At 39.4% G+C, this 26,275-nt stretch overlaps 1 protein-coding gene across 2 annotated transcripts in view; it reads right to left on the bottom strand.

Moving 5' to 3' along the window:
* The window catches only part of NELL1 (neural EGFL like 1), a 291,418-nt gene that overhangs the window by 7,240 nt on the left and 257,903 nt on the right, over positions 1–26,275 (bottom strand). Inside the window, exons 16-17 of one of the 2 annotated variants that reach the window (XM_054827828.1) lie at positions 13,376–13,516; positions 4,078–4,271 (exon numbers count right to left, since the gene is read on the bottom strand). In XM_054827828.1, coding sequence (XP_054683803.1) covers positions 4,078–4,271; positions 13,376–13,516 — 335 coding nt within the window. The remainder of the gene's footprint in view (positions 1–4,077; positions 4,272–13,375; positions 13,517–26,275) is intronic. The other variant, XM_054827829.1, reaches the window with a different exon arrangement.

The following is a 26,275-nucleotide window of genomic DNA, read 5'->3' as shown; positions in this document are numbered from 1 at the left end:
GTACAAAAGCAGCACGAGGGAATCACAATATGCATGTCAGTCAGTGTCGCTGATGCATTTCATCATAGTTTTGAATTGATTAGAATATGACTTTCTGTTGTAAGAATAATTAAAATGATTTCTTATGCCTAACAAGGGAAGCTGAAGAGAACACAGAATTCTGGAAATGTAGAACACATGCTAGGTTAACACGGATCTGAACCACAGGGCAAAGGACTAGATTGCCCTACAGTCTTTATTCAGTTTTGTATCAAATTAAGATAACTAAAGATTCTCTACTTGTGGCTAGTTTGCTGCTTTAGCTGTGGGAGAAGGAATAAACAAGCTTTATTTCCTTAGTCAGCAATTTGAGTGAATCATAAGGTAAGGAAGACCGGCAGTAGCCCGTTTTCTTAGCCACAGGTCCGGCCAAGGTCCAGATGCAGTGCTGGGAATAATCTCTTTCCACAAAAATCAGAGAAAAAAGTCATCCTCTCCTTTCAGCAAATGGTGAAAAAAGAGCGCTGAAAGCCTTCCCTGATGAGAGTTATGACTAAATCTCCATTCTTGCAGGTGGGACAGCACAGCCACCTTCCACCCCTTGCTGAGGGCAGACACGAAGCGGCAGCTGAGCACAAAAGCTCTGCCAGGCTGACTAGCTCCAGGCACGTGGGGTTGCGCCAGGCGTCCAGGCACCCCAACGCCCTCGACAGAGGCAGTCTCTCTCCTCTCCATAATGCAGTGCTGATTAATAATGGCTAACAATAACCTGTCTGCTGAGTTCCGATTCAGCTTCCAAGCTTTCAAGATTAGTTTTCAAATTCCCCTTTCAGCTGGTGACAGTGCTGGTAGGTCTGTGCTTCTCTGAGCTCCCGTGCTGTTACCTCTGGGGAGCCGCTAACCTTTTATGTTGCCTTTACTCTCTGTATTTCAGAACACTGACAGAGCCTGATGATTTTGCCAGAGACCTTTTGGTAATCATAATACACTGCTACTCTCTTTATTCTTTAAGCATCCGTGGTTTATCTACAACCTCATTAGTTCCACGCCTTTCAAAAAACATTTTTATCCCTATACTGCAGTGACACAAATCCTCTTAAGCTACATCATCTCACTTGCATCTTTGCAGCTCTATAGTAGCATTGAGAAATATATAGAAAATTGAAAAATACATAGAAAGCAACTTATTTTCTTTCAGTGAGTAATAGCATATAGCATCTTATTGGTATCTCTTCCTCCCCACCTTCCTCACTGAATCAGTTCCACATGCTTCACAAGCATCAGTGGTATGAACACAGTATCGTTCTTACCAAAGGAAAAACTGACATACAAGGGAATCGCTGTGAAGGGCAACTCAAGTTTCCACAGAGCCCCAAAGCCACTTTGGACACAAATCAGACCCTGCAGAAACCAAACCACCAAACCGTTCTCACCATCAGGAACACGCTTCACCTTGGCACATCCCCCTGTTCCCAGCGCTGTGCTTATCCCCCAGGCTTTTTCATACAGGGAATGGAGGTTGTCCTAATTAGAGGACAGACTCAAAAGCCCAGATACAGTCAGACTTAAGTTTTCTCATGGGAGAGAGAAACAGCCCCCCCACGCCCCATCGAATTTCTACTAGTCTTGTGTATCAAATCCACAAGAGTTCGGGAAGGTGCCTGTAGGAGACACATCAAATATACTTAAGGTACTGTATTAATTTATAGTATTGAGAATTTGTTTTTGTAAACTTCATATTTACTCAGATGAACAAGGATGGTTTGAAGAGACTGGGTCTGAAAAAACTGAAATAATGCCCTGTGCGTCAATAATGACACTTTGCTTCATTGTATAACTGAAGCAATATAATTTCTCATATTCCATAGTATCCTACTCCTCAAATAACCTTACTTGATGAACTTCAAAATTACATAAGGTATTTAATTTGCTTTACACCAGCTTTTAAGTTAAAGTATTTTCAAGATGGGATCTATGTGTTTCAGCCACTGCACAAAATACATCCATCTGACCCTTTCTAAAATAACCATAACAAAAGAAAACCCAAAAGAAAACATATTATTTTAAATCTGAAATGCTGATTTGTCTCCTAGATAAAACAAGCGAGTAGGATCATTTCATAGTTTGAGTAAGAAGTACAAGGAATGATTTAGTTACGCTGCCCTTTTCTCACTGCAAATTGAGCAGGCTACAAAAAGGTCAAGCAGGGCCAGTTCCCTGTGCGACTGCACGAAAAGGATAGAGTCCTGCAGCAGGTTGGAGAAGTAGTCTGGTGTATCAGAAGCTATCACAATTTATAAAATACATTTCAATAACATATTTCAATAAATGCTGACTTTACATCCTACCCGGGATATGATTGAGGAGGAGCTCTCCCTGTTTTCCTTGTTCTATAGACAAGAATTTGGCTCTTGAAACAAGGCAGCTACTGGAGTGAAATTAAATGCAAATGTTAATTCACAGAAGAAAAACTGGAAACTGAGGAAGATATAAAGGAAGAGTCACGGCAAGAAACAGTGCTAGGCTTAGTTTAAAATATCTGTGTACTAATTAATCAGTTTGTATATTTTCATATACTAGTAAGAACATTCAACATAAGAAAAAAGTGCAATGAGAAATAGCAAATAAAACAAATTACAAGCAATCTAAAATGGGAATACTAATAGTTATAATTCTGCAAAGGCAGACCAGATGTCTTCACATATATTAAGCTGTTTATTCTATTGACTGGAAATCCTTTCATATGCCAGCCAGCTCCCCAAGATTACAATAAAAGCTTGATATATATTCAGTGGAGTTGTACACTTCAGCTTCTGAAGGGAGGAGTTTTAGGGAGCTTGAGGCTACTTGAAGTAAAAAATATGGCAACCAACACGAACATATTCCCTTTTGAGCCCCAAACAGCAGCGCATTTTGCGGGTTCTATTCACTCTAAAGTCTGGATTTTCCCTTCTGCTATACTATTGCAATACAGAAATTATAAGGCTTTCAGCTTCTTGCAGCTTCAAAACAACTCCTCCTCCTTGTCCTCTCCCAAACCTTTAAATGGTTCTCTGGCTCATCAGCATTAAGACACGTGGACTGATAAGTCACTTCTCACACTCTATGTTCAGCTTTTCGCAGTAGCCAAAATCACATTTTATTTAGACTTATGCAAGTGCCAATAGCGTTCTGCTCCATCTAAGGACAGCTTTACCAGTGCTAGGAACGCATCAGGTCAAAGTGGCCGTAAAAGACCAACCATTTCTCAGATTGGTGCGTTTCTAAAATTCTTCTAATTCCAATGACAGCACTCCTCTTTTAACTAGTGAAAATGAAAAACACAGTGTCAAATGTTTTTTTTAACTCAGGTACCACGCTCGGAAAAGAACTGATAATTTCCAGGGGGGGAAAAAACCCAAAAAACTGATCTAAATGTTAACTCTAAATTAGATCTACTTATACTATGCCTGGCTTCCACAAAAGTGCAGAGAGAGCTGCACTGCTCAAGTGGGAGAGCTGCCAAAACAGCCAAGCTGGGATGAGGAGGAGAAAACTGGCCTTCACCCTTCTTCGCTGGAGGAAATTAAACGCTTACTACTAGGTCCTCTGAACTTTGACTCATGCTCAGGTCTTCCTTTCTCACCCAGTGAATTCATGTGTATTCCACGTAAAGGGAAACACCACCACCAAGAAGATGGTTGACTACAGTACTTGTCCTGAGAGATGCGTATTCATGTGAAACAGAAATTGCAAACGGTTTTCAACATTTCCAGTACGCGTGCTGATCGCCAGCACGTTCCATTAAAGGGTACTGCATGACCCTCAATCAAGGGACACTACAAGTGGCTCCGGCCCATGGGGTGACATGGTAGAAGCTCAGAAGGATTAGCCGTTATTCAGCTGTGTCTGTGGTTGTGCAAACTAAGAAAAAAGGTGACCTCCCAGGAGAATTTCCCCATCACAGCTTTGGTGCCTACAGCAGAGCTTACCTTTTGCCTCAGCGCCTTGACCTCAGGCTAGTATTTTCGCCAGCACCAGCGGCAGTGCAATATTGGGTTTCTGACATGAGCCCAGAGAATTGAAGGACTCCTGAAACCCAGACGAACTGGATCTCACCTTGCAGGAACAAACGGAGCATCTGTCCTCCTTCAGGGTCCACACCTGCCCGTTCCGTTTGAAGCCGCCTTCGTGGGGACAGTCTCCAGTGCAAGATGGTCCGGATGGACAAAGGCAATCAAACCCTCCTGCCAGGTTCACACAGGCTGAATCGTTCCAACAGGTGTGGGTCTTTAAGGCACACTCATCAATATCTGCAAAACAGCAGAGTTATAATGCTTTGGACATTTTTTTTTTTCCACGGGGTAAATTTTATTTCTGTATTAAGTAATTACTGCTCATCTGCCTTTCCAGTGGAAGAGGGTGCCTTCTTTCTGATATCTTCCCTATTTACTTGCTAGATATTAAACACTGATTTTTTAAGGTTATTCTTCAGTGTTTGTTTTGATTCCACCAAGAATTCTTAAACTATCTCGAGCAAGCTTAATTGTAAATGCTGAGTCTGACATACCTAGTGGAACTATATATCAATAATGAACTTGAACCTTCAAACAAGGGTGTATAGTGATTTTGCAGTGACTTGAAACCAATGAACAGAGTGACTTTCTGTCAGTTAGACTACTTTCTGTTCTGGATTTTACACCAAAATAGAAGGGCACTATACTTCATAAGTTCCTAGCATTGACATTTCCCATACTAAAAGTGGTCAGTTGTATCCTTTTCCCGTTGCTGGAAGGTATCAGTGAATTGGAGAAAAAAATAGGAGGGGGAAAAAAAAAGAAAAAAAAAGAAGAAAAAAGAAGAAAAAAGAAGAAAAAAGAAGAAATGAAAGAAATCAGAGGCACCTTATACAGGGAAAAAAGTCTTAGAACATAGCTATGCAGGAAAAGTATGATTTAGCAATGACACAAAGAAATAAGTAACAAAAGAAAATCATACACTAGAGAAGTGAATTACAGTATCCCATTAAAATTCCTTTTGGAGGGTAAAATACAATTATGCAATATGAATTTATCTAGGGATGCTTTTTTCTTGCAGCAACAGCTGTGAGATTTTTAAGCACATTGTGAAAAACAGGTATTTCTTTCAGCAAATAACTTTGGACTGTTCTTAAACAATATATTGACAGATTGTCCAGACAAAGTACCAGTAAACTGGTGGGTCTCTTGTTCCAACAAGAACACTGAAAACTAAGCAACAGCATGAGGAAGACTGGAGAAGAAAATCCTTTAGAAGTATGTGATGGTTTCTATCATGAAAATTCCCGAACGCTAGTATATTAAGTCAGAAATTACAAGGAAGAATCCTCACACCATTTAAAATTACCTAATTGCTAGCATGAAATTTATAACTGTTTAATATTACTCAAGAGCACTTTTAATTCCTTTCTAAAATGACAAATTTAAAAATTCAGTAGAATTTACAAAGAAAATTACCTAAAGCTTAATTTAGGTGGGATGTGACGGCTAGTTGCCCTACTTTTTGGACAACTGCCATGGGTTCACAAGCCGTCTCCTCAGAAAGCCAGAACTTAAAAATTCTCTCCATCTGCTGAAGGAAACTCTCTAAAACAATCCAATCACTAAATCCCCTCTGACCTGGTTAGTAAAATTTCCGGTTTCAATTCATAAATAGTCCAGGAACAAGTGGAAATGTGGTAGTGCCCTTGGATTTGAGCAAAAGCAAAATCAGCGTGCGCGACCGAGTCAGGGGCCTGGGCTGCCAGAGAACGGCCGTTCTTCTTTCTGGTTATAGACCCCGAGGGAAGCTGGAGGCAGTTACACTGCAGAAGAGCTTCGCTCCTGGGCTAACCTGTGGGCCAATCTTTCGTCAGAGAGGTTCCCAGTGGCCTGATAGCACAGTTCAATTGCTTGCCGCTCAGATTTTCCTAAAAATGGTGTATTTTGCTGCCCTGACAGTCCTAATCACCCCAAAGTAACATTATTGCTTTAATGCACAGCTTATCACTACTGAGCACTTTGAAAGGTCCGCTATCAGTGGTGTAAAAGGTGCTGCACTAAGAGAAATTAAAGCTTGTACCTCACTGATCAACAAGTGCCAGAGTATCACGGAAGGTAAAAACCATGAAGAGTGACATGAAGAGAGCTATGAATGAACTGGTATGAAATGAATTATACCCAAACGGCTACTGTAAGACTTAAAATATTATTTAAAATATCCCATTTTCCTTTCAATAGACTTTGACTTGTATTTTATGTTGAAGACAAAGGTATAAATGAAGCCTTCGCTTTGTCTTTGGTGATTTCACCAAGCACCATCAATATCCTCTTCCCCACCACGTTAAGGGCTCCTTGAATAGCTTATATATGTATAGGATGCAGCAGGATCACAGTGCAGATTAGAAGGATAGCTTTCATAGTTCAGAACTAAAGGGATTTCACAGATTAATATAAAGCCATACTGCCTACAGAGTTCCATGTAATTGCTTTACTTATGACACAGAAATTTAATTCTGTTTCCATGTAATTTAACAGATTTATGGAAAGCCAGATGTTGGCAATTATAGAAACTAACATTATTCATATTCTCAGTAGTACAGACCTGTTCCCACTGTTATACATATCCAAAAGGGAAGAACACCCTATTTACGTACTGCTACTGCTGTTCGCCGTTTAGCACACATAAAAAGGATGTTCCCATTAAGAGCAGCCCAAACTGGTAAATGGGACATTCTTGACAAAGAAACCAATCAAGCAAAGCTGAATAACATGGCGTGAACATAAATTCCTAATTGCTACTCAGTTTGCTCATTTTTTTTCGTTCTTTATGCAAATGATGGTTTCTTATTATTTTATGGCATTTATTATTTAAAAGTTTTAGTCATTAATCAAATATAAAAGGCTTGGACACTGCATTCATTTCCAGCTGAACTTTTAATAGAGCTAATTTTCTGAGAACATCCCTTTGGCAGTTTTTTCTTGTCGCTGATTGCATTTCTAAAAATCAGAACAAACAGCCAATGTTCCCCATAATTTGAGGAAAAGAAGTTATAAGCGTAACGTGTTTTTGTCCCTTTCACTCTTTCAGCTTCAAACCAGATTGGGGGCTGGAGGAGCAGGGAAGGAAAAAACCCCAGACAAATGCTCCCATATTGGTAGCTCAAGAAACTATTTCGGTCTAATGGAAATCAAGTGGACTTACTCGTATGGACGTGAGATCAGCATGTAGATGGCTATGCAAAACGTGGAGGAAAGTACTCATATTTAGTGTGAAATTTCTCTTAGCAACAGGAATCAATGTGTCTACTTAGGTGTTGAAAAATTAGCCTAGTTTAAAATTCTGAACATGTCCAAAACAATCTTCTAATGAATATGAAAATTGTACGATAAGACTCTTGCATATAGATTATTTTTATATTATTCAAATTCTTGCTCAGCTCAAATTTCCCACACTCCTCTCAGGTTTCGTTTGCTTTTCCACAACTGCTCGCAGAAGATGCAGGCCCAAAACTAGAACATTTAATGATGGGCAAGGCAAAACTGTATACAAATCTTATTTCCCATTGTAACACCACTAGGCAAGAAGGAGATGAAACAGTCATTTATAAATCAAGCAACTTCTAAGAACAACGGACAAGTACATCTGTGAAATAGCAAGGAGACTCCATTGTCTTTCCCTATATTATAGTCTTTCCCTATATTTAACACAAGAACAAGATATCTGTCTTGACTTTTGGGGGGGATTAGTTCTTTCATGCATGCTGCCAACCTGTAAAAACAATCTCATTTTCACACCTGGAATAGGACTTTGCAATCTTATTTATTATATTGAGATAATCTGTGGAATAAACTACTAATTAACCTAAGTAAAAGTGGCAGAGCTTTACTTCCCGGCTCCACACAGTTTCTTTTCAAGGAAAAGCAAGGATACAGTGGAAAGGACCATCATCAGAAACTTGCTTGTAACGCTAGCCTTATGCTAACAACATATAGCCAACAGCAAAGCCACTGTTGCTGAGACATGCCACTTCAAACGTTGCACAGGACTATCATAAAACCGATCAAGATCTTCACTCTTCAAACACTCCCAGTCTGTGCTTCTTTAAACAAACATACGGCAACAAGTATCCCGATCGTATGCATTTTAGCCGCAATGAAACTAGTCCCATTTTGTGGGTGGGAAAAGAAAGAAAACAAACCGCCCAAGACATGCTCATTTCCCAATATACTCTGAAAGTACATAAAGCTAGCTTGGTAGCGTGGGCAGACAAGAAATCAGAATCAAAATGGAATAGAATAATCCCCTGAGATGCACTTGCCTTTTCCATCCTTTTTGGCTGTAACAAGAAGTAATTTGCCTCAGATATTATGAGAGGTCCCATGGCCTCTGTATTTGAATGGGGTGGAAGATGAGCATGACTGTACATATCAACACAAGTTCATTAACTTGGTTTCACTGAAATTTTAAACCAATCCCTAGCTACTTCATTTCTTGGTTTTCAAGGCTATTCAGGTTTTAATGGTATGACTTTTCTATAGCACCTTAATAAATGTGTGCAAGCAAGTCATGCAGTGTGATGCTCTGTAATATCATGATAAGCTGTTGCAGAAGAAAGAACCCTACTAATGTGCTAATTTTAACTGTTATGGTACATTAAACCATTACAGTATAATGTTAACGTGAAAAATGAATGCTGGGCTCCCAAACCAATGTATGTACAAGTTAACTAAACACTGTTTTGACATATCATTTTTCACAGGCAACTCATCACTGTATTTGCCTTCTTTCTAAATCCAACAAAGTGATTTGGACTCATCTTTGAAAAAATAAATTAAAAAAATCACTAAACAGATTCATTTTTAGTTAGAAAATATTTTATGATAGTACTTTTATTCTATAGAGACATAATGGTCTACTAAAGAACACTGCATAGTAAATTAGATTCTGAAGATAGGATTTACTAATGCTTTCTAGAAATACAGAAATGACTAAACACAATTACCTTGAAGACATGTAACACAACTTTCAGAATACGAGAAACAGAGTTTACTAAAGGGAAAGCAAGATAATTTTTATTTTGCTGGATAAAATCCACAGACGGACTCTGATATTATGAGCTTTAAGAAATTCTATGAGCAGAACAGAAGAAGGTCGTGAAACAGCAGGTTCTAGAGTTGGTCTCGGATACTCCATACCATAGGCAAACCTTTCTGTCTCCATACCACTTCTCTAATGATAGACAGAGCAGCAATTCTCAGGCATATAAGAAGATTTTCAAAGGATGGGTCTAGCTTTTTGTTTGACACAGAAAGGGGGCAAAATAAACAAAGAACAAACCTCCTTATATCTTACATTCTAATCGAGGTAACAGACGACACTGCAGCAGACTACGGAGTACATGAAAGCTTCAGGAATTGATTCTAAACCTATTCAGACTTGACCCTCAAGCATATCCGCACCCAACTTTTGTGGGAGCCTAACACGCGAGGAGTTTTCTCTCACAAGCTGCTGACTCCTGCCTTTCTCCAACTTTCATTTCCCCACAGCCACTCTAACCCTGCAGTGAGGTCTTAGCTACCGAGGACAAAATACGTGGCAAATCCTGTGGGGGTTTTTGGTAGGAGAGGATCCGCGTTAAGCTTCCCTGCAAATTTTGCACTGATTCTTAAAGAAAACAAACAAAAAAAATAACCAACAACTGTCAGGGACTGCCGCCTTGGTTGTTCTTCCTTCTGTGCTTGCAAGTCACAAGGTAGAGACTCAGAAACACGAAACATCATGAAAAAATTGGAATCGGGGAATTCTGCACTCCAGGGTCTGAACACCTCTCTACAGATCAGAAGCGTCTCACTTAAACAGAGATGGGGATTAAAAAGTATAATTTAATTTGCTTTTATTTTTCTGCGGTAGATAGGAGCGAGCTTTGTGAGCCATTAACAACTTTGCAGAATACAGCATTTCTTTACCAGTTTTTGCCTTCTTTTGGTTCTGATAATCTTAAAGGTTATCACTGAAAATTCAGTAGTGAGGGTTTATTCAATGATTACCTCATGAGGCAGCAATATTTGGCAACAGGTACTTAGTGCAGGGAAAAAACAAATTATGCCAGTTGCTTCAATATGGTATCAGTAGATGGTAGTTAATATTAGGATATGTATCATATGACAACTCATAGTTCTCTATAAAATATTTGTGTTTGTTTACCTTAAAGCGTAGCAAAGCTCCTGTTAAAAAAGAAAAAAATAAATCAACCCAGCAACTACATGTTTTAATTGCCAAGCAAACGTTGGTAGTGACTTTGTACAGCAATTGTCTTTTGTCTGCAAGCAGTATTCTTAATAACATATTGTGAAAGGCCAGTGCCTCATAAAAACACTACCACTGGATATTAAATTACATTCTCTTAATTTGAGCCTGCTCACCATCACCTTATGAAGCTGACATCTTTTATAAAAGCATGGCTGTGGAAATATATTCCCTTTTCAAAACTGCCTTTGGTTGATATTTGGAGCGATAAAAGAATTTTCCCAAGCTTCAAGTGGCCTGGCTAAGTCATACATCCTTATTACCCAAGCTCTGGTGCAATATTATGACCTTCCTCATCACATCCATTGATTTACACATTTGTCCCTTGCCAGGTGACAAACTCCTCTGTTTTGTCATAGTCAATGAGAAAAAAGCTTCACAGAATCACTGAGGTATCACAACCCTTCTCAAACAGAAGTTATTTTTTCAAATGTTCTGCAAGCACTGCAGAGACATAGCAAGCAGTGACTCAGCTCCAAGACCACCTCCATACAAACAGAGGGAAAGGGGGTTAACCGATAGGTACGCAAATGCGTCCCGCAAAAGCAAGCGGCTGCCTGGGCTTTGGGCAATCTGTCAGAGCTGGGCGCTCCCTCCCACTGCCTTATGATTTCCAAATGTTATTAGTATCGTTATTTTGTGGGGGAGAGCTTAATCTTTTTTTACTTATGCTCTTAGCCTGTTTATTGCTCTCCAAGTTTTGTCCTTTGGGGACAAAGAGGAAACATTTCAAAACATACTGAAGAGCAATGGCCCAAATCCACCTCAGGTACACACTGGGATTTCAGCATAGAGTCTGCAAAATATACCAGGACAAAACGCTGTTGCTAAGCAGATGAACCCACTTTTATCTGAAATAGAGCGAATGACTCTGGCCCTGCCTCTAAATACTCCACCACGCAAACAAGCTCTGTAACACAATGAAAATCGGTGTTGTGGAAATCAAGTTTTAGCTACAATGTGTAGTGTTATCTGTCTGTCATTTTAACCAATTCTTGCACTTTAAAATAAACATCACGGTTTGCAATTTCTTTGTCAATATGGGTTAGCCGAATCTTTCAATTAATTTTTAATTGGTTAACCAGTATAATGAAATAAAATAAACTGGTTTATTCTCTTCCTCACTGGTATCCTGCAGCAGATGGTTCAGAAAAGCTATTTCGTTAAAATAACCCACTCATTTCACATTCGGTTTACAACTTGCATATGGCAAGATGAGCACCTCACCTTACGAACTTCCAGCACACTGCGCAGGTCAAAACGAGGGCACTTTGTTTCCATGAAAACGCATCCCTTCAATCTCCAGAGAACGCGGAACATTTGGGGCTCCGTTTTGCTGTGAGGTAGCCAAGCGCCCTTCCCTTTAACAGCGACGCCATGCAAGCAGTACTGCCCTTTTCAGCAACGGAGCCTAGCTACGGGCCCTTCCAAACCACAGGCTCATCTACACGCCTGTCTTTTCCTTTGGACCACCCCGAGCCTTACATCTTCTTCGCCCCAAAGCAGCCCGACAAGGGTTGGGGTTCCCCACGCGACCAGTACGGGTAGGCATCAGGAATGCTACACAGGCCCCTTATCCCCAGTTGCCTCAGGGCTTTTTGAAGGTTATGTCATGTTGCTTTGACTTCTCCTAAAGCATTTGCAACATCGCTCCTTTTACAGTATTTAAATAAACCAGAGGAGACCTCTTAACATTTGAGAATCTGTTTAGAAATATCTGTCTTTCACATGGTATTTTATCTAGTAAGTCACAAAATGCTGTGAAGTTTGCCTTTTTTTTTTTTTTTTTTTTTTTTTTTTTTTACACAGCCACCCCAATGAAGTTCACTGCTGTGATTTTACTGAGCTCCCCGCCAGCTTTGGACAATGTGGAAAAAGCTAATATAGCTGGACAATCTACAAAATATTGGTTTTGAAAATAAGTATTGTTCCTCTGCACTTTTAAATCATGCTGTTATCTTATCTCAAGGACTTGTAATAGCTAAAACTTGTAAAAGACAGGAATGTTTGTTGTAAATTTATGTATTTTTATTACAAATTTTTACTTTAACTTTTACTTTAATTGTATACTTTAACTCTTAGAAAGAGCCCTTTGCACTTATGGACATGATAAAGGAAATCTACAGTCTTAAAAAAAAAAAAAAAAAAAAAAAAGAAAAAGCCTTTCACCAAAGCAGCAGAAAAGCTTTTACAGAAAATTCATAGCACTGAGTAGAGATGAAGTAACTGAAATTCCAAAGACAGGATGAAGAACTATAAGAAGCTGATCTGTATCTCTACAGAAGTTAAAATGGGATCCTTTCTAAATAATTTTAAACTCATCTTATAAAATATCATTTAGAAATTATGTATAAGGTATCTGAAAATAAGTGAAAAGGTGGAAAATGTGTAAGGCAGAGGTAAAGCCACAGTCACCATCTTCACTATGATTTTATTACTGCTCACTTGCTGTGGTGGCACACGGAGTCTTACGGACAGTCAAGGGCGCCCAGCACTAACTCCTCATGGAGCCTCATCCTTTGTCCTCCCACAGAAACAACTAACAAACTCCTCCGCACCCTTTAAAAATTCCTCTCCGTTCCTGCTCTTAGGGCCTTATTCTGCAAATATGGTGCATAAAGAGCTTGATACTATTTGCAGAATTCTAAAAATAAAAGGATGAAGATGCCAAACAATGGAAAACAAACAAATCAAAGCAACACAGACATACCCCAAATGTGTTCTCCCATTGCTCTGCTGAAATTTGAAAATGGAAAACCAACTCTTCCCCTTTTGTGGCCTATTATGCTCCCCAGAAAGCCTACTTTCACTTCAGGTTTTACAGGAACTTATTATGATAAATGGCAAAGCGCGGTAAGTCACACTCTGGATCCCCGATTGCCTCCCCCCTGTAATAACCATTCAAAAACAGGATGCGTCTTGAACTAGCACCCACGCTGAGCGGCTGGGGATGCTGACAGACACGCTCACTTGCATTCTCATTTTAGCCTGAAAACACAGTAACTGCTCAGGACAGAGTCTCAGTAGTCACTTTGTAACACCATGCAGAAGGAGGAAAAAAAAAAAAAGCGCTATGCTGATCATTGCTTACCACCACAGGACTCCCCGGAAAGAGAATAGCTTCCATTGTCATGGAAACCGCTTCTGCACTCACAGTGGTACCACCCTGGGAGGTTAACACAGCGTGAATGGTTGTGACACTCAATGATCCCCTCTGCACACTCATCAATATCTGCCTCAGAGAAAAACACAAGCCAGCCAGGAAATTAATTTCCTTTGACACCAATGCGTTAGGTTTGGTTTTCTTTTTTTATGGTTTTTTTTTTCTTTTTTTTTTTTTTTTTAATCTTCCTTTAATAGATGGATTAAGGTTTATTACGGTTCCAAAGAACAGACACTTAAAACATGACACACGTAACAACAATAAAAAAGAACAATTATACATCATGGAATTTGATACATACGAGACATTCGTTTACACCACGATTTGTTTAAAATGCAAAGCGAACACGCGGAGTTTTTTTGTTCTCTGTTTGTTTTTAACTCGGAAGTTACATTTGTCTGTGTCATATAAAGCATCGCAGAGCAGGTTCTCCGCTGAAAAGGCAGTTTCGGCAATACTCCCGCTTTACAAACCGCATGTCCCAGGACACCTTGGAAAGAAAGAGCATTTTCTCCAGGATTTGTTTCTAGTGTTCCGCTGCGATATTTACAGCTATCCTGCACTTAAGGTGCTCAGAGCACTTTGCAAACAACAGTTAATCTCTTTTGTTTATATGATCAAAATAAACACCTAGGCCACGTGTAACAGTGGGTGACAAACAGAAAAAGCGGTCCATGTTTCAGCTGCAATAAAACATTTAGCCGGAAAAGAGCGAGGCAAATGACAGCAAGTCTGTAGCAACGGAAAGGTACGGCAAGATGAATACCCCGCTGAGTTTCAATAAGTGTGCTGGGTTTAAAAAGGAGTTTTTAAAATTTCTGTAACATGGTTAATAGAGACCTTATAATTGCTAGCAACCTTGGTTAATCACGGCTGGCACCTGGCTGCTTCTCCCCTTTGAGCATTTTTCAGCACATTTTGTAGGGTTGTAATTAAAATTAGCAAATTAATTATATGTTAACCTTGCAGTAATTTAAGAAGCTATTATATTTTCATTCCTCTGTTTAGCTCAAGCTTTTTTTTTTTTTTTTTTTAAAAATCTTGGACAGTTTTCAGCTGGGTATCTTATCAATTAAAATGAATCTCAAATTATCCACAAATATTAGCTGTTTTCATCCATTGAGATTTTTTCCTGGCAAACGGTACATTTGAAATATGCATAAAATTGTGCACACCAAACACACGATTTTGGGGAAAATAGGTTCTGAAACTGCATTTAGTTCTGCAAGCAAAGTACAAAGGTCTTGTGATCCTGATGCAAGACTCAGTTAAGGTTATGAAGTAACCATAGAGTGTAGCTTTTTTCTCAATTTACAAAATACATAAACCAATATGGTTTCATGGACTGCAGTGGAGTCACGCTGATGTATGTCGAAATTGATTTGAATGACGTATCCTTCAATACGATTCCATTTTCTTGCATCTTACAAATGATACCATAGAAAAGTTCGATTTTTCCTCATTTAAGTAACAATATTTATTCTTGTTGAAATATGGCTGAGAAACCTAAACAAATGCCTTTTTCTAGTGTTGTGTTCACCCTCACTCAAGAATGAAGCAAGTCATCTACGTAAGAGGGTTATAACCACTATTTATTTCTAGCTTTATTCAGCTCCCATCTAACAATAAAGTCAATTTTTTTTATGCTTTAAAAATCTGTCACTGCTGCCACCTTTTCTGTACTTTTTATTTTGTAGAAGCTAATTTTAGTGTTAAAACACTGCACAAATCTAGCTGTCCATCAACGATGAGTGCTGCTTGCAAACTCAGACACTTTCAATTCATTACAGCAAATGGAATTTATAACCATGATCTTTTCACATGTCATGGCTGATGGAACAAGTTTAATCCTATTTGGAAAGTGAATTACTTTGCTGTTGCAGGTCAATTGCAAATGAATCCTTCTTCTTGCTTTCTTTTCTTTCCCAATGTTGAATCAGAAAATGTTCCTGTTTAAAGATTGCTTCCTCAGGTCAGTCCTGTACCGGACCTCTATCCATTCAATTTTACATTTTTAATTTACAAAATCAATAGAGTTTTCCTAAAGTTCATTTCTAAACTTGAGCCCCTTTGAAAGCGTATTTGATTTAGGCTCATGGTGTAGGATATGAATGGACTGGTAGATTACTTTTCAGAAAGCCTGTCGGCCAGGATACCAAAACTACTCAGCAGCTTACTTAACGGAAGAAGAGGAGCTTCAGTGTATGAGTCCCTCTAGATCGTGTCAGAAAATTAAGATAATACATAGAACTATTTCAAGAGTAGATGACTTTCTTGAGGCAGTACCATATCTGTTTATAGCTTTTGTCCACTGACGTTTAGGGAGACACAAACCAATTTCTTAAACCAGGAATCTGGGAAAACAGGACTCGTTTTCAGTTGCACAGGTTCTTCCTTTACTCCCCTGACCTCCTTAAACCAGAGGCGTTACACCAGCACTGCCTGACCCAGGCCAGGGACAGAGGGCAAGGGAAAAGGAGGCGCCGTGCTGGCCGCTTTGGGAAAATCTGCCACGAAAGACACCATTGATGGAGAAGCAACTACTAAAAAAAAATCCTTCAAGCTCTGCTCCCTACCACTACCTCTCCTCTCCCAGAGCCATTTCCAGTTTACAGGAGGTGCTCGGCTCCTCTCCAGGTTAAACTCCGCACTCCTCCTAGCTCCTCAGCCCAGCCTTCTCCTGCACGCACGCGTGTGTGTGTGCGCGCGCACGCTGGAGACGGGCTGGGCTGGCGGTGCAGGGAGGGGAATGGGGAAGCAACCCTTCCCCTGCTTCTGCAGCCAGTTAGTATTCCTTTGGCGACACATCGTTAGCAGCACCGGGTAATACAACGTGCACGAAGAGCAGTATAAACAGGGCAAACCATTAGCAGCTTCTCCATTTGTTTAATACATTGCAGTTTCTTATTCCCATGCTTAAAAGGATGTACATAAAGACTAAAAGGAGAGAAAATATTATGATTAGGTCTGTAAGCTTCTCCCTTATCCTGTGCATTATTTGTAGCACATGTATAAACATATGTCTGCAGGTATGGGATAATATTATGGATTTGTTTTAGAAATTCAGAATGATTTAAGATGCTCATAGCGCCAAGAGGGAACTGCAAATAACAGCTTTTTATATACCATGACATTACTTACTTCACCTAATAGATCACTTCCATCTGGAGGTACTATGGCTTTTGAAAACACTTTTTTGAGGATTTTTCTGCGTAGGAAGATGTTGCTATACATAACGGCCAGTTCGGGGAATTAGTATCAATTCACCTTTCTTCACGTTTGCTTTTCCATCTTTAGATCCTAGCACTGTATTTGCATACTTGCCTCAGGATGAATATCTTTCTATCCAAGTCTGGTTTGAGGTTTCGCTATAGAATTTGAGCTATATATGCACTTTTCTTGTGTGTGTATGTGTGTTTTGTACGCGCAGATGCTTACCAGAATATGCTATATTTACTTTCTTCATAAAGTTATGTTACATGAAAGCATCTACCTCTGACCCGAGAGTGAAAACAGTACAAAAATTATAATCATTCTTCAAAGGAGCACAGAAAAACCTGTTTGGAAATTCTGTAATGACACAGGCCAGAGGAAACAACGGGTGGACATTTTTTGGCTGTGTTCCCATGCCTTAGGTCCTGCCCGCCCTCAGTGCTCCTGGCAGCAGAGCGAGCACACAGCTCTCCGGGCTCCAGGCTCTGCCTTCTCGCAGCATCCTGCCATGGAGAGAAAAGCCTGGGTCTTTACACGCACATCTTCACCTCGTCCTCCCACACAGCTAAACCATGGGAAAACGCATTCGCTGAGTCACAAATTTGTACGGACTTTCTGTATATCTGCATTAATAGCTAGATAGTCTCAAATAGAGTGCTCATGAGAAATGGCCAATTTAATATTTCCTTGGGAACTGAAAATTTTTCCGTAACCTTAATTTGCCTCTGTAGTCTTCAGCTAAATATCTGCGCTACCTTTGCACTAAGTGTAATATTTTTCATTTCTAGCTGTAATTCAACATAAGACATTGCTGCTCTTACCCCTGTGGAACTATTTTTGCAGGTTTTTTTATTCAAGCCTTCTTACAACATCTTACCTCACTCAGTTATTTAACTGTCATTAGTACAGAATTGTTAATGGATCTGGCAACACTCCACTATAATGGCTTTGCAAAAGCTTAAAAATCGCCCATTTTTGTATTGTAGAATAAAGGCACCAGTTGGTTTTCAATAAGCTCTTGCAGGATGTTAATCCTGTCCTTTAAGGACAGGTCTGTAATTTTTACTTTTAGCATACCAGCTTCTTGCATTATTCATAAAGGTATTGATGCAGACAAGATAAATAGGATAATTTACCTCAAAATAAAACACAATGGCTTCAGAACCCAGTGAAAAAGTAAAATTAAAATAATTCAATCTTTTCTAATGCCTCATCACATTTAAGTCACTGTATGATAATACTGAAAGGAAAACTGTTCAGTGTCATGTAATAGCTAGCAATCTACAGTTTCAATGAGACAGAAGAGTTTTATTATAAAAGTGTCTGTTCATCAAACTCTTACTGTGCTCTTTTTCATGCAAAAAATACAAGATCTTTATCTTTAGCGCTCTGTTGATCAGGAGACCTGTAAGCAGGAAAAGCATGTACTAACGAGAAAGGATCACAGGGGTCTCAAGCTTCCTGAACTAAAATCACAGAATGGTTTGGGTAGGAAGGGACCTTAATGATCATCTAGTTCCAACTGCCCATGGGCAGGGACACGCTCCACTACCCCAGGTTGCCCAAAGCCCCATCCAACCTGGCCTTGAACACTGCCAGGGATCCAGGAGCATCCACAGCTTCTCTGGGCAACCTGTGCCAGGGCCTCACCACTCTCACAGGGAAGATTTCTTCCTAATATCTCATCTAAATCCACTCTCTTTCAGCTTAAGGCCTTTACCTCTTGTCCTATCACTCCATACCCCTGTAAACAGTCCCTCTCCAGCTTTCTTGGAGGCCCCTTTAGGTACTGGAAGGTGCTATAAGGTCTCCTCGGAGCCTTCTCTTCTCCAGGCTGAACAACCCCAACTCTCTCAGCCTGTCTTCAGCCTGATTGTACTCTGACAGTTAACTCTGTTAGTTCCAGAGCATTACAGCTTTGTTTTCCACCTTGGAGTATTTTTCTTCAACATAAAAACACCGGAGGGGGGGAAATCACCCAGCTAAGCAAGGCATAAGTTCTATGTAAAATACAGCCTCTTCTCATCTCCTACTCTCGCACGAGCCTCACTGCCACGAGACAGAGGTAGCAAGAAAGGCATGTCACTGACAGCACTATGCAAACAGCCTCCCCGCTGCAAAGGAGTCATTCGACTACTTCAAATAAACCCTGAAAGCAAAGACAACTACTTTGGATGAGCAGAGATGAAAAATTCTCTCTCTCTCTCTAAAAAAAAAAAATAATAATCTCCCATCTGCCTACCTTTATGCCAAATTCAGTTGATGTAAGCAAATAATAATTCTCCTGTTTTACATAAACGTATATAAAGGCTGAATTTTATCCTTTATTATTAACTCTTATAGCAGCTATACTATTAAATCTCCACATTAGTTTTGACATTTCGCTACAGTTATCAAGAAGAGCCTGCATTTATTTTTAAACATATGCAATACAAAGCAGGACAACAGCATCGACAATGGCCACCCTTAAAGTCTGCAAGATTTTGCCAGTGCAAAGTAGAAGAGACTCCAGCCTCGTCACGGGTTTACATCCCGGCATGCCTGGAATACCAGTCATACAGCAAGGGCACAGCAATTGAGCTACTAAACAAATTGTAACGTAGAAGAACACAGATAACTGTATAACTTAGTTACATTTCAATAATGACTCTTGGCTGTTGCTCAACCTCGTGGGACCAGTTCATTCTTAAGGCTACAGAGATACTAAAAATCAGAAAGGACAGGAAAGAATCCCAGCCCTATCTATTGACATTTCCAACCACCAATTTCTTGTCTCATAGCCTGAAGCGGCTCAGGTGATACCCATTTCCCCTCTCTCTGGCTGAAGCCAGTAGCAGTCTTTGGAATAGTTGCTCGGAAATTTTTTCCTTGACATTTAGCCTCTTTTTTAATTCCTTTCTTTTTGACTCATTAGGAGATTTTGGGCAAACAATCAGCACCAAACAACATATTCCTCTCTCCTCAGCAGTCATGCCTGTTGTCAGAGACTGATGTTAATTGTGTTATATTTATATTGGCCTTTGCAATTCCTTCTCAGACAGGAATAGTTTTGCCTGAATAAATGGTACAGGCTTCGGTCCATTTTTCTATTTTGAGGGCAGAGCAGTAAACCGTAAAACTTTACATTTGTTGAGATAGGGAATACAACTCAAATTCATGAATAATCAAACCCACGCAACAGTTTAATGGCTTTCAGGGATGAAAGGTGTGCCCACCACTCATTATAATTAAAGAACAGCTGTAATACGCTTTATTGTATAATTCTGGATCGGTGCTATCAAGATTTTTAATCATCTGAAACTCATGTGCAAATTTAGAATGATGAGTTTAACAAGAATAAATGGAATTAAATTGGTATCAGAATAATAACACAGAGTAGTTGTACCAGCAATTTTTAAGATTAATTCTTTTAATATATAACATCTAATTTACTGAAATTCATTTTTAATACATACTAAAAGATGATGTCTTTATCAGTTTAGTGCATGTCTCTCTCACATCCTCATATTTGTCTATTTGTATGCTAAATATGCAGCACACTTAGAGTATGCAACCTAAAGGTCCCGGATGGTCCAAATTAATGTCACTTCACAACACTGGAGCTGAAACAAGAGGGTTTTATTCTCATATTTAAAGATTGCTGGGTGATGTAGGAAATAAGAACTGCAGACAGACTGCTCAGTGGAAAGCACGGCAGGAATATACTGGGCAGGGTGAAGAACTATTTCATATTTAGTATTGCATTCGAGTTTCTGTTGCAAACAGGATTTTAATTATCACTCCACAAGCCAGAAACAGACTGACTTCACAATTAGTAGGTTAAGTTTCAAACTGAGACAGAGACTTTCTGTCAGATTTGAGGCCTGTGGTCAACATGTCTCTCTAATTACATCATCCTGAAAACAGCAGGGCTATTAGCCCAATGTTTATTCTATTTCGGCTCTTCCCATGTCTTGGATCATGCTTGATGTAGCTGGCTTGGAGGAAGATGCGGCGAACACGCCGTTCAAAAGAGCCTGTTTGCCAACTCCAGCCATTGCTGGACGGATGACCCACAGCTTGCACCTTGTACCCACTGGCAATACCCCACATTTCTCCAGGAATGCTCCTCTCATACTCTCTTGACATTATGCTCTTCCTAACCATACCACAGCACTTTGTCAGGACCCTGACGTTAGTATTTTTCTACCTACTCGGGTAGAAATAGTTAGAAATAGTGTGTGGTCTCCATGCTAAGGTTACCCATGTAAATCAATATGGTAGCATTTCTGTACAGAAAGTCAACTTCAGATCACTAGTAAAGTGGTATTTATTTAATTTTTTTATATAATTTTCTACAGTAGAATAGAGATATATCATGTGCAATTTACATGTGAGATAACTAAGGCAGAGAGATACGGCGAATTGCCTAAAGTTGCCCAAAGCCAATGTGCGAGAAGCTCCTCAATTTTGTAATTCCAGTCCACTGCCGTGTCATTTAGGTCACCATTTCTCTATTCCTTATAAAGATGTTCTCAAATAACCAGGGAGAGGCAAGGCCAACCTTCACTCCCCTCGTGATTCAGGAACATGGGCTGTATTTTTGAAGAATGCTCAGTATCTTCATCCCTGATTACTAATTCAATTAAATTGTGATACTGGAGTTGTATCTGCATATATTATACATGAGCAGCTATTCAGAATATTAGATACGCATACTAGAATAAAATGAGAGAACAAGATCAACGGGAGAGGTCTATCGTGTCAATAGACTGTAATCAATGAAGCCTTCAGCACACAGAGGTATACTACACAGCTAGGATTATGTAGATTTTTTCAAAAAAAATGTTCAAATCCATCCCTAACAGCACAGTATTTTTACGCACAAATCTGCTTTAAGCCAGTTCAAAGCATAACTGCTGTAAATGCAGATTCAGTTAATTGACAATGACTGCTAAGACCATACTAAAACATATTACAGATTGTAGAATTACATTTCAGAAAATCCGCATGGCAAAATACACTTAATATCTGATAAAGAGATTAATATATCAACGAGTATAAAAAATGTTTTTGACAATTGATTTTGCCACGCTGCAATTAAAAAGTCGCACATTCTTTGCCAAGATCACAAAGTTTAAGAAGAATTACCAATGGGGAAATAGGCCAAAACAAAATAGTTGACTGGGGCCAACCAGCTAGAAAGCAGCTTATCAGAAAAGAAGCTGGGCATCCTGGCAGACACTAAGCTGAACATGAACCAGCAAGGTGACCCTGCCGCGAAGAAGGTGAATGGTATCTTCGGCTGCGTTAACAAAGTATTGCCAGCAGGTCGAGGGAAGTGATCCTTCCCCTCTGCTCAGCGCTCGTGAGGCCACACCCAAAGCGCCGGGTCCGGTTGTGGCCTGTTCCCCAGTACGAGAGAGACATGGCCACACTGAAGAGAATTCGGTGAAGGATGATTAAGGGACTGGGCCATGTCACAGATGAGGAAAGTCTGAGAGAGCTGGGACTGTTTAGCCTGGAGAAGAGAAGGCACGGAGGGGGGGACCTTACCAATGCATGTAAATATCTGAAGGGAGGCTGCAAAGAGGATGCAGCCAGGCTCCTTCCAGTGGTTCCCAGTGACAGGATCAGAGGTAATGGGCACAAACTGAAACACTGGAGGTTCCCTCTGAACACCAGGAAACACTTTTTTACCCTAAGAGTGACTGAGCACTGGCACACGTTGCCCAGAGAAGTTGCGGAGCCTCCATCCTTGGAGACAGTCAAAAGACATCTGGACATTGTCCTGGGTGACTGGTGCTAGATGGCCTTGCCTGAGTGGCAAGGTTGGACAAGACGGCGTCCAGAAGTCCCTTCCAATTTCGACCGTTCTGTGATCCTGTCTCAGAAGGAATGCTCACTGCAAAGAAAACTGCTACAGTACACTGGATACAGGCTGCAAATTGGTTCAGCAGAGTTACAAAAGACGAACATAACCTCTTACAAAACAGGACACTGATAACCAGCATTCTCCACCCAACATACCAATTGTCTGCAATCCAGTGCATTGCACAAAAAGAACCATTCGAATGACAGTGGCTCTATGTACAAAAGCTTCACCGATGAGCCTTAGCATTATTATCCAATGCTAGCAGATTACTTCACGCACAGTCTTTAGGTACAATGCATAGCCAATGTATCACTCTATCTAGCAGTTGAAAAGCTAAAGTTCAACATCAAAAAGTCATAGAAATAGCCTATTAGCTTATCTAGCACATCCTGTGACAGCAAATAAATGCTCCCTACCATACATTCTTCAGTGATTTGCCTCAACCAATTTTAAAATGACTCACATGATGAGTCCTCCTCCACTTCATTGGGAAGATTATATTGCAGCCCAATAGTATACAGTGTTAGGAAGTTCTTTTGATTAGTTTGAGCCCTTCCACAATCGCATATGGTTCAGGCAAAATAACACTTGTCAAAACAATTTCACTGCTAACAGGAGGCAGCAGCTGATGAGAAAATTATAAAAAGCGCATTTTCTTCACTATGCCTGGGGTGGGGGAGTGTCAGCCGTTCTCCTTAAAATTCCCATGTATACCACTGTGCCAAAGGACACAAGAAGCAAAGCCAAATTGCAGGTTTAGATTATAGTAGTGTGCATGCCCTATAGCACCCCTGAGAGTTTAATGATAATGGGAAATACTCTCAATTAGTTTTTTTTAAATCTTGAAATGATTAGCAGTTTCAGAAAAACATTTTCATTCATACAGTAATAAACTCTCCCAAGGAAGCAAATCCCCAAACAAGCAGTGTAAAAAGAGCTCTTGAGATCGTAAGCCGAACAATGTAAAGCTCTCTGCATCCTTGATTAGGGAAGAAAATGGTTCAGGAAGTGCTGATCAATACAGTGCAAACAATAAAAATGCATACTTTTGGAGAATGTATGAATACAGTTTCATAAAAGGGATAAAATTTGTGGTGGGTCTTCCACACAGCACACTAGATTGCAACTGTTCTCATTCAATGGAAGATCCCCATCCACCCCGGAATATATCTACTCATTTCTGACAATAAGAAGGGTACACAAAAAGACCCTATGCAAAAGATAACAAATAACAAAAGACTGGAAGGGTTGTTTAAGAAGAGAAATCAAGACTCTTGCATCACTTAGCCCATCTCCTTTTGTTCCTAACGCAAGTAAAAGCTGTTCTCTATTTTGGTCTGCTTGAACTTTCTCCAGTCCCACCACCTTCCATGTGTTCCCTGGCCCCCCCAGTACAGTTAAATTTACTCAGCTTCCAAACTCCATCACGCCACATGCATAGTCAAAATGCAGGTTGTTATTGTGATTTCCCATGCACAATCTAGTAAGCGTGAGAAACAAGAAAAAAGTACCTTTTCCCAGTTAACTTGGACAGCACCATATTTCATTGCACTACATAATCAGACTCAAAATGTTGCAAAAAAGTCTAGTAAACAAACACAAAAGTCCAAACATCTCACTGACATATTCAGAATGAAATGGAGGATTCATCTGATCTGTCTCAAGATGTTCAACAACTGTCCTGTGCATCCTCAATGAGCCAAGACACAGACTTTCAAAAGGTAATACTGACTACGTAATATCTTCTGTTTTTTTCATCAACTCAAATCAGAATTCATTTTAATGTTAAACTTATTTGTTCTATATAACACATTTAAAAATTGTAAACATTTATATGTACTTTCAATGAAGCTAAAAAAATCCCCCCTGGAAAATTCAAAATTCCTGGTTTCCATTTTAAAAAAAAAATAAAAATCAAAAAATCTTGAAACTCATCTTAAAATGAACTTCCTATTTCACATGCAGCTCTAAATATTACTAAAGACAATAATGTATACAAGCGGGTATGAAAGCACAATGTTGCATCCAGTAAAATCTTCCAGGTGAAAAACTCAACAAATATTCAGGATTAAAAGTTTCAGTCATTACTGTTACCCTTCTTTTTAAATACTGCAATGAGTATTTCCAAATAAATAAGAAGTGACTGTTTCCTTAGCATAAAACGTGCACTCTGAAAGCACATGTTCTCTCTTTCATTTTTTAATTACAGACTGAATTTTTAACTTCACTAAACCATTAGTTGCAGACTTTGATCAGACCCCAGTTCTCCCAGCCTGGGTGCTGCTTCAGACATCAATAGTTCCAATTAAACCAACTCTGAGATATGACCACATCATTTCACTAAGCAATTAAAAATGTGCAACTGAAATAAGTAAAAAATCCTGAAAGAAAAGCCAGGGGACTCATCAAATGTTAACAATAATCATAATAATAAATACATTGCACTTCTATACCATCTTTCATCCTGTGATTTCAAAATACTTCCTAAGTGTTACATAATATTACAATACTTTGTAAAAAAAAGTAAAAAAATATTTAAAAAACTTTATTTCATTACCTGAAAGAGGTTGATTATTCAGAATGAAGATACAGTCACCACTGCTTATTGCATGAATAAGACCTCCACTCATTAAAACCCCACATTTATCCAAATCGGTTTTGTGCCCCCCATTTCATTGATTTAATTAAGTTTTATTATACATAAGTTGAATGTAATTGCTTTTCAACAGCACTCCCAAAGTTAGGAGTTTCTCATAATAGTTGATTTTAGTATTGGAACACCACAATGTAATTTATTCTCTTAAAACGCACTAACCTACACAGCTATTCTGCAAAAACATATCTGCAAAAGCTGGCACATAAAACTAGATTTTATTGCACTAGAAGGATCATTTTAAACTGCAGAATCTCAAATAGCTACATGATCTAAATATTAGTGCTTGGGGTTTTGGGGCGATTCCAAAGACTCAGTGAATCTAGTTCGATGAGTAAACTGAGGATTAGAAGCCACAGCTACCTGAGGTTTACCACTGGTGCTACTATTGCCCCTGTGCTTGAGCTTGAAAAATTTCTCTGCATTTCTGTTTATCTGTAAGCAACATTTTTTGATACTACAGAAACCTTTAGTAGCTCTTCAGTATATACTTCAGATAGTATGTAGATTAACGAATGAACATACAGAATGTTGTCATTTTACAAACAGTTTTTATACATGCATATATGTGTACGCGGAGTCTCTGTTTCAGAGCGTCACTATCAGTGAATTGAGTTTGACCTATGGCACACAGGATACCAGAACATCAAGGATCCAAAAAAAATTAGTATCTCTGTGAAAAAGCTGTCCTATGCGTATTTATGCATTGAGGAAGACTACTACTTTTGAGGAAAAAAAAATAAATCACTGAAAACAGAGTACTTCTATTGACCCTTTACATTTTTTCCCCTAATTGCACTGGATACGTTTCTTCTCACACAAGGACCATCTAATCTTTCTACAAAGACTACAGTCTCCATCATGCACGATAGATCCAGATCAAAGATGGGGTGAGGTGAGCTGCTCCGGACAATACGATGACTGTGACTCATGTCATAAACAAGGACAACGGCAGTGGTGGTGTAGCCATGCACATCAGAGGACACGAGCAATAAAAGGGTTGTAGGAGATGCTTTTCCACAGTAGGAAATATGACCTAAGCCAAGAAATGTAACAGGCAGTGGAAATTATTCTTAGGGCCACACGAAAGCACCTAATATGTCGCAGT

This window comes from Grus americana, chromosome 5 (genome assembly GCF_028858705.1).
Source record: "Grus americana isolate bGruAme1 chromosome 5, bGruAme1.mat, whole genome shotgun sequence".
NCBI classification, from domain to species: domain Eukaryota; kingdom Metazoa; phylum Chordata; class Aves; order Gruiformes; family Gruidae; genus Grus; species Grus americana.
This window is presented reverse-complemented; position numbering and strand designations above follow the sequence as displayed.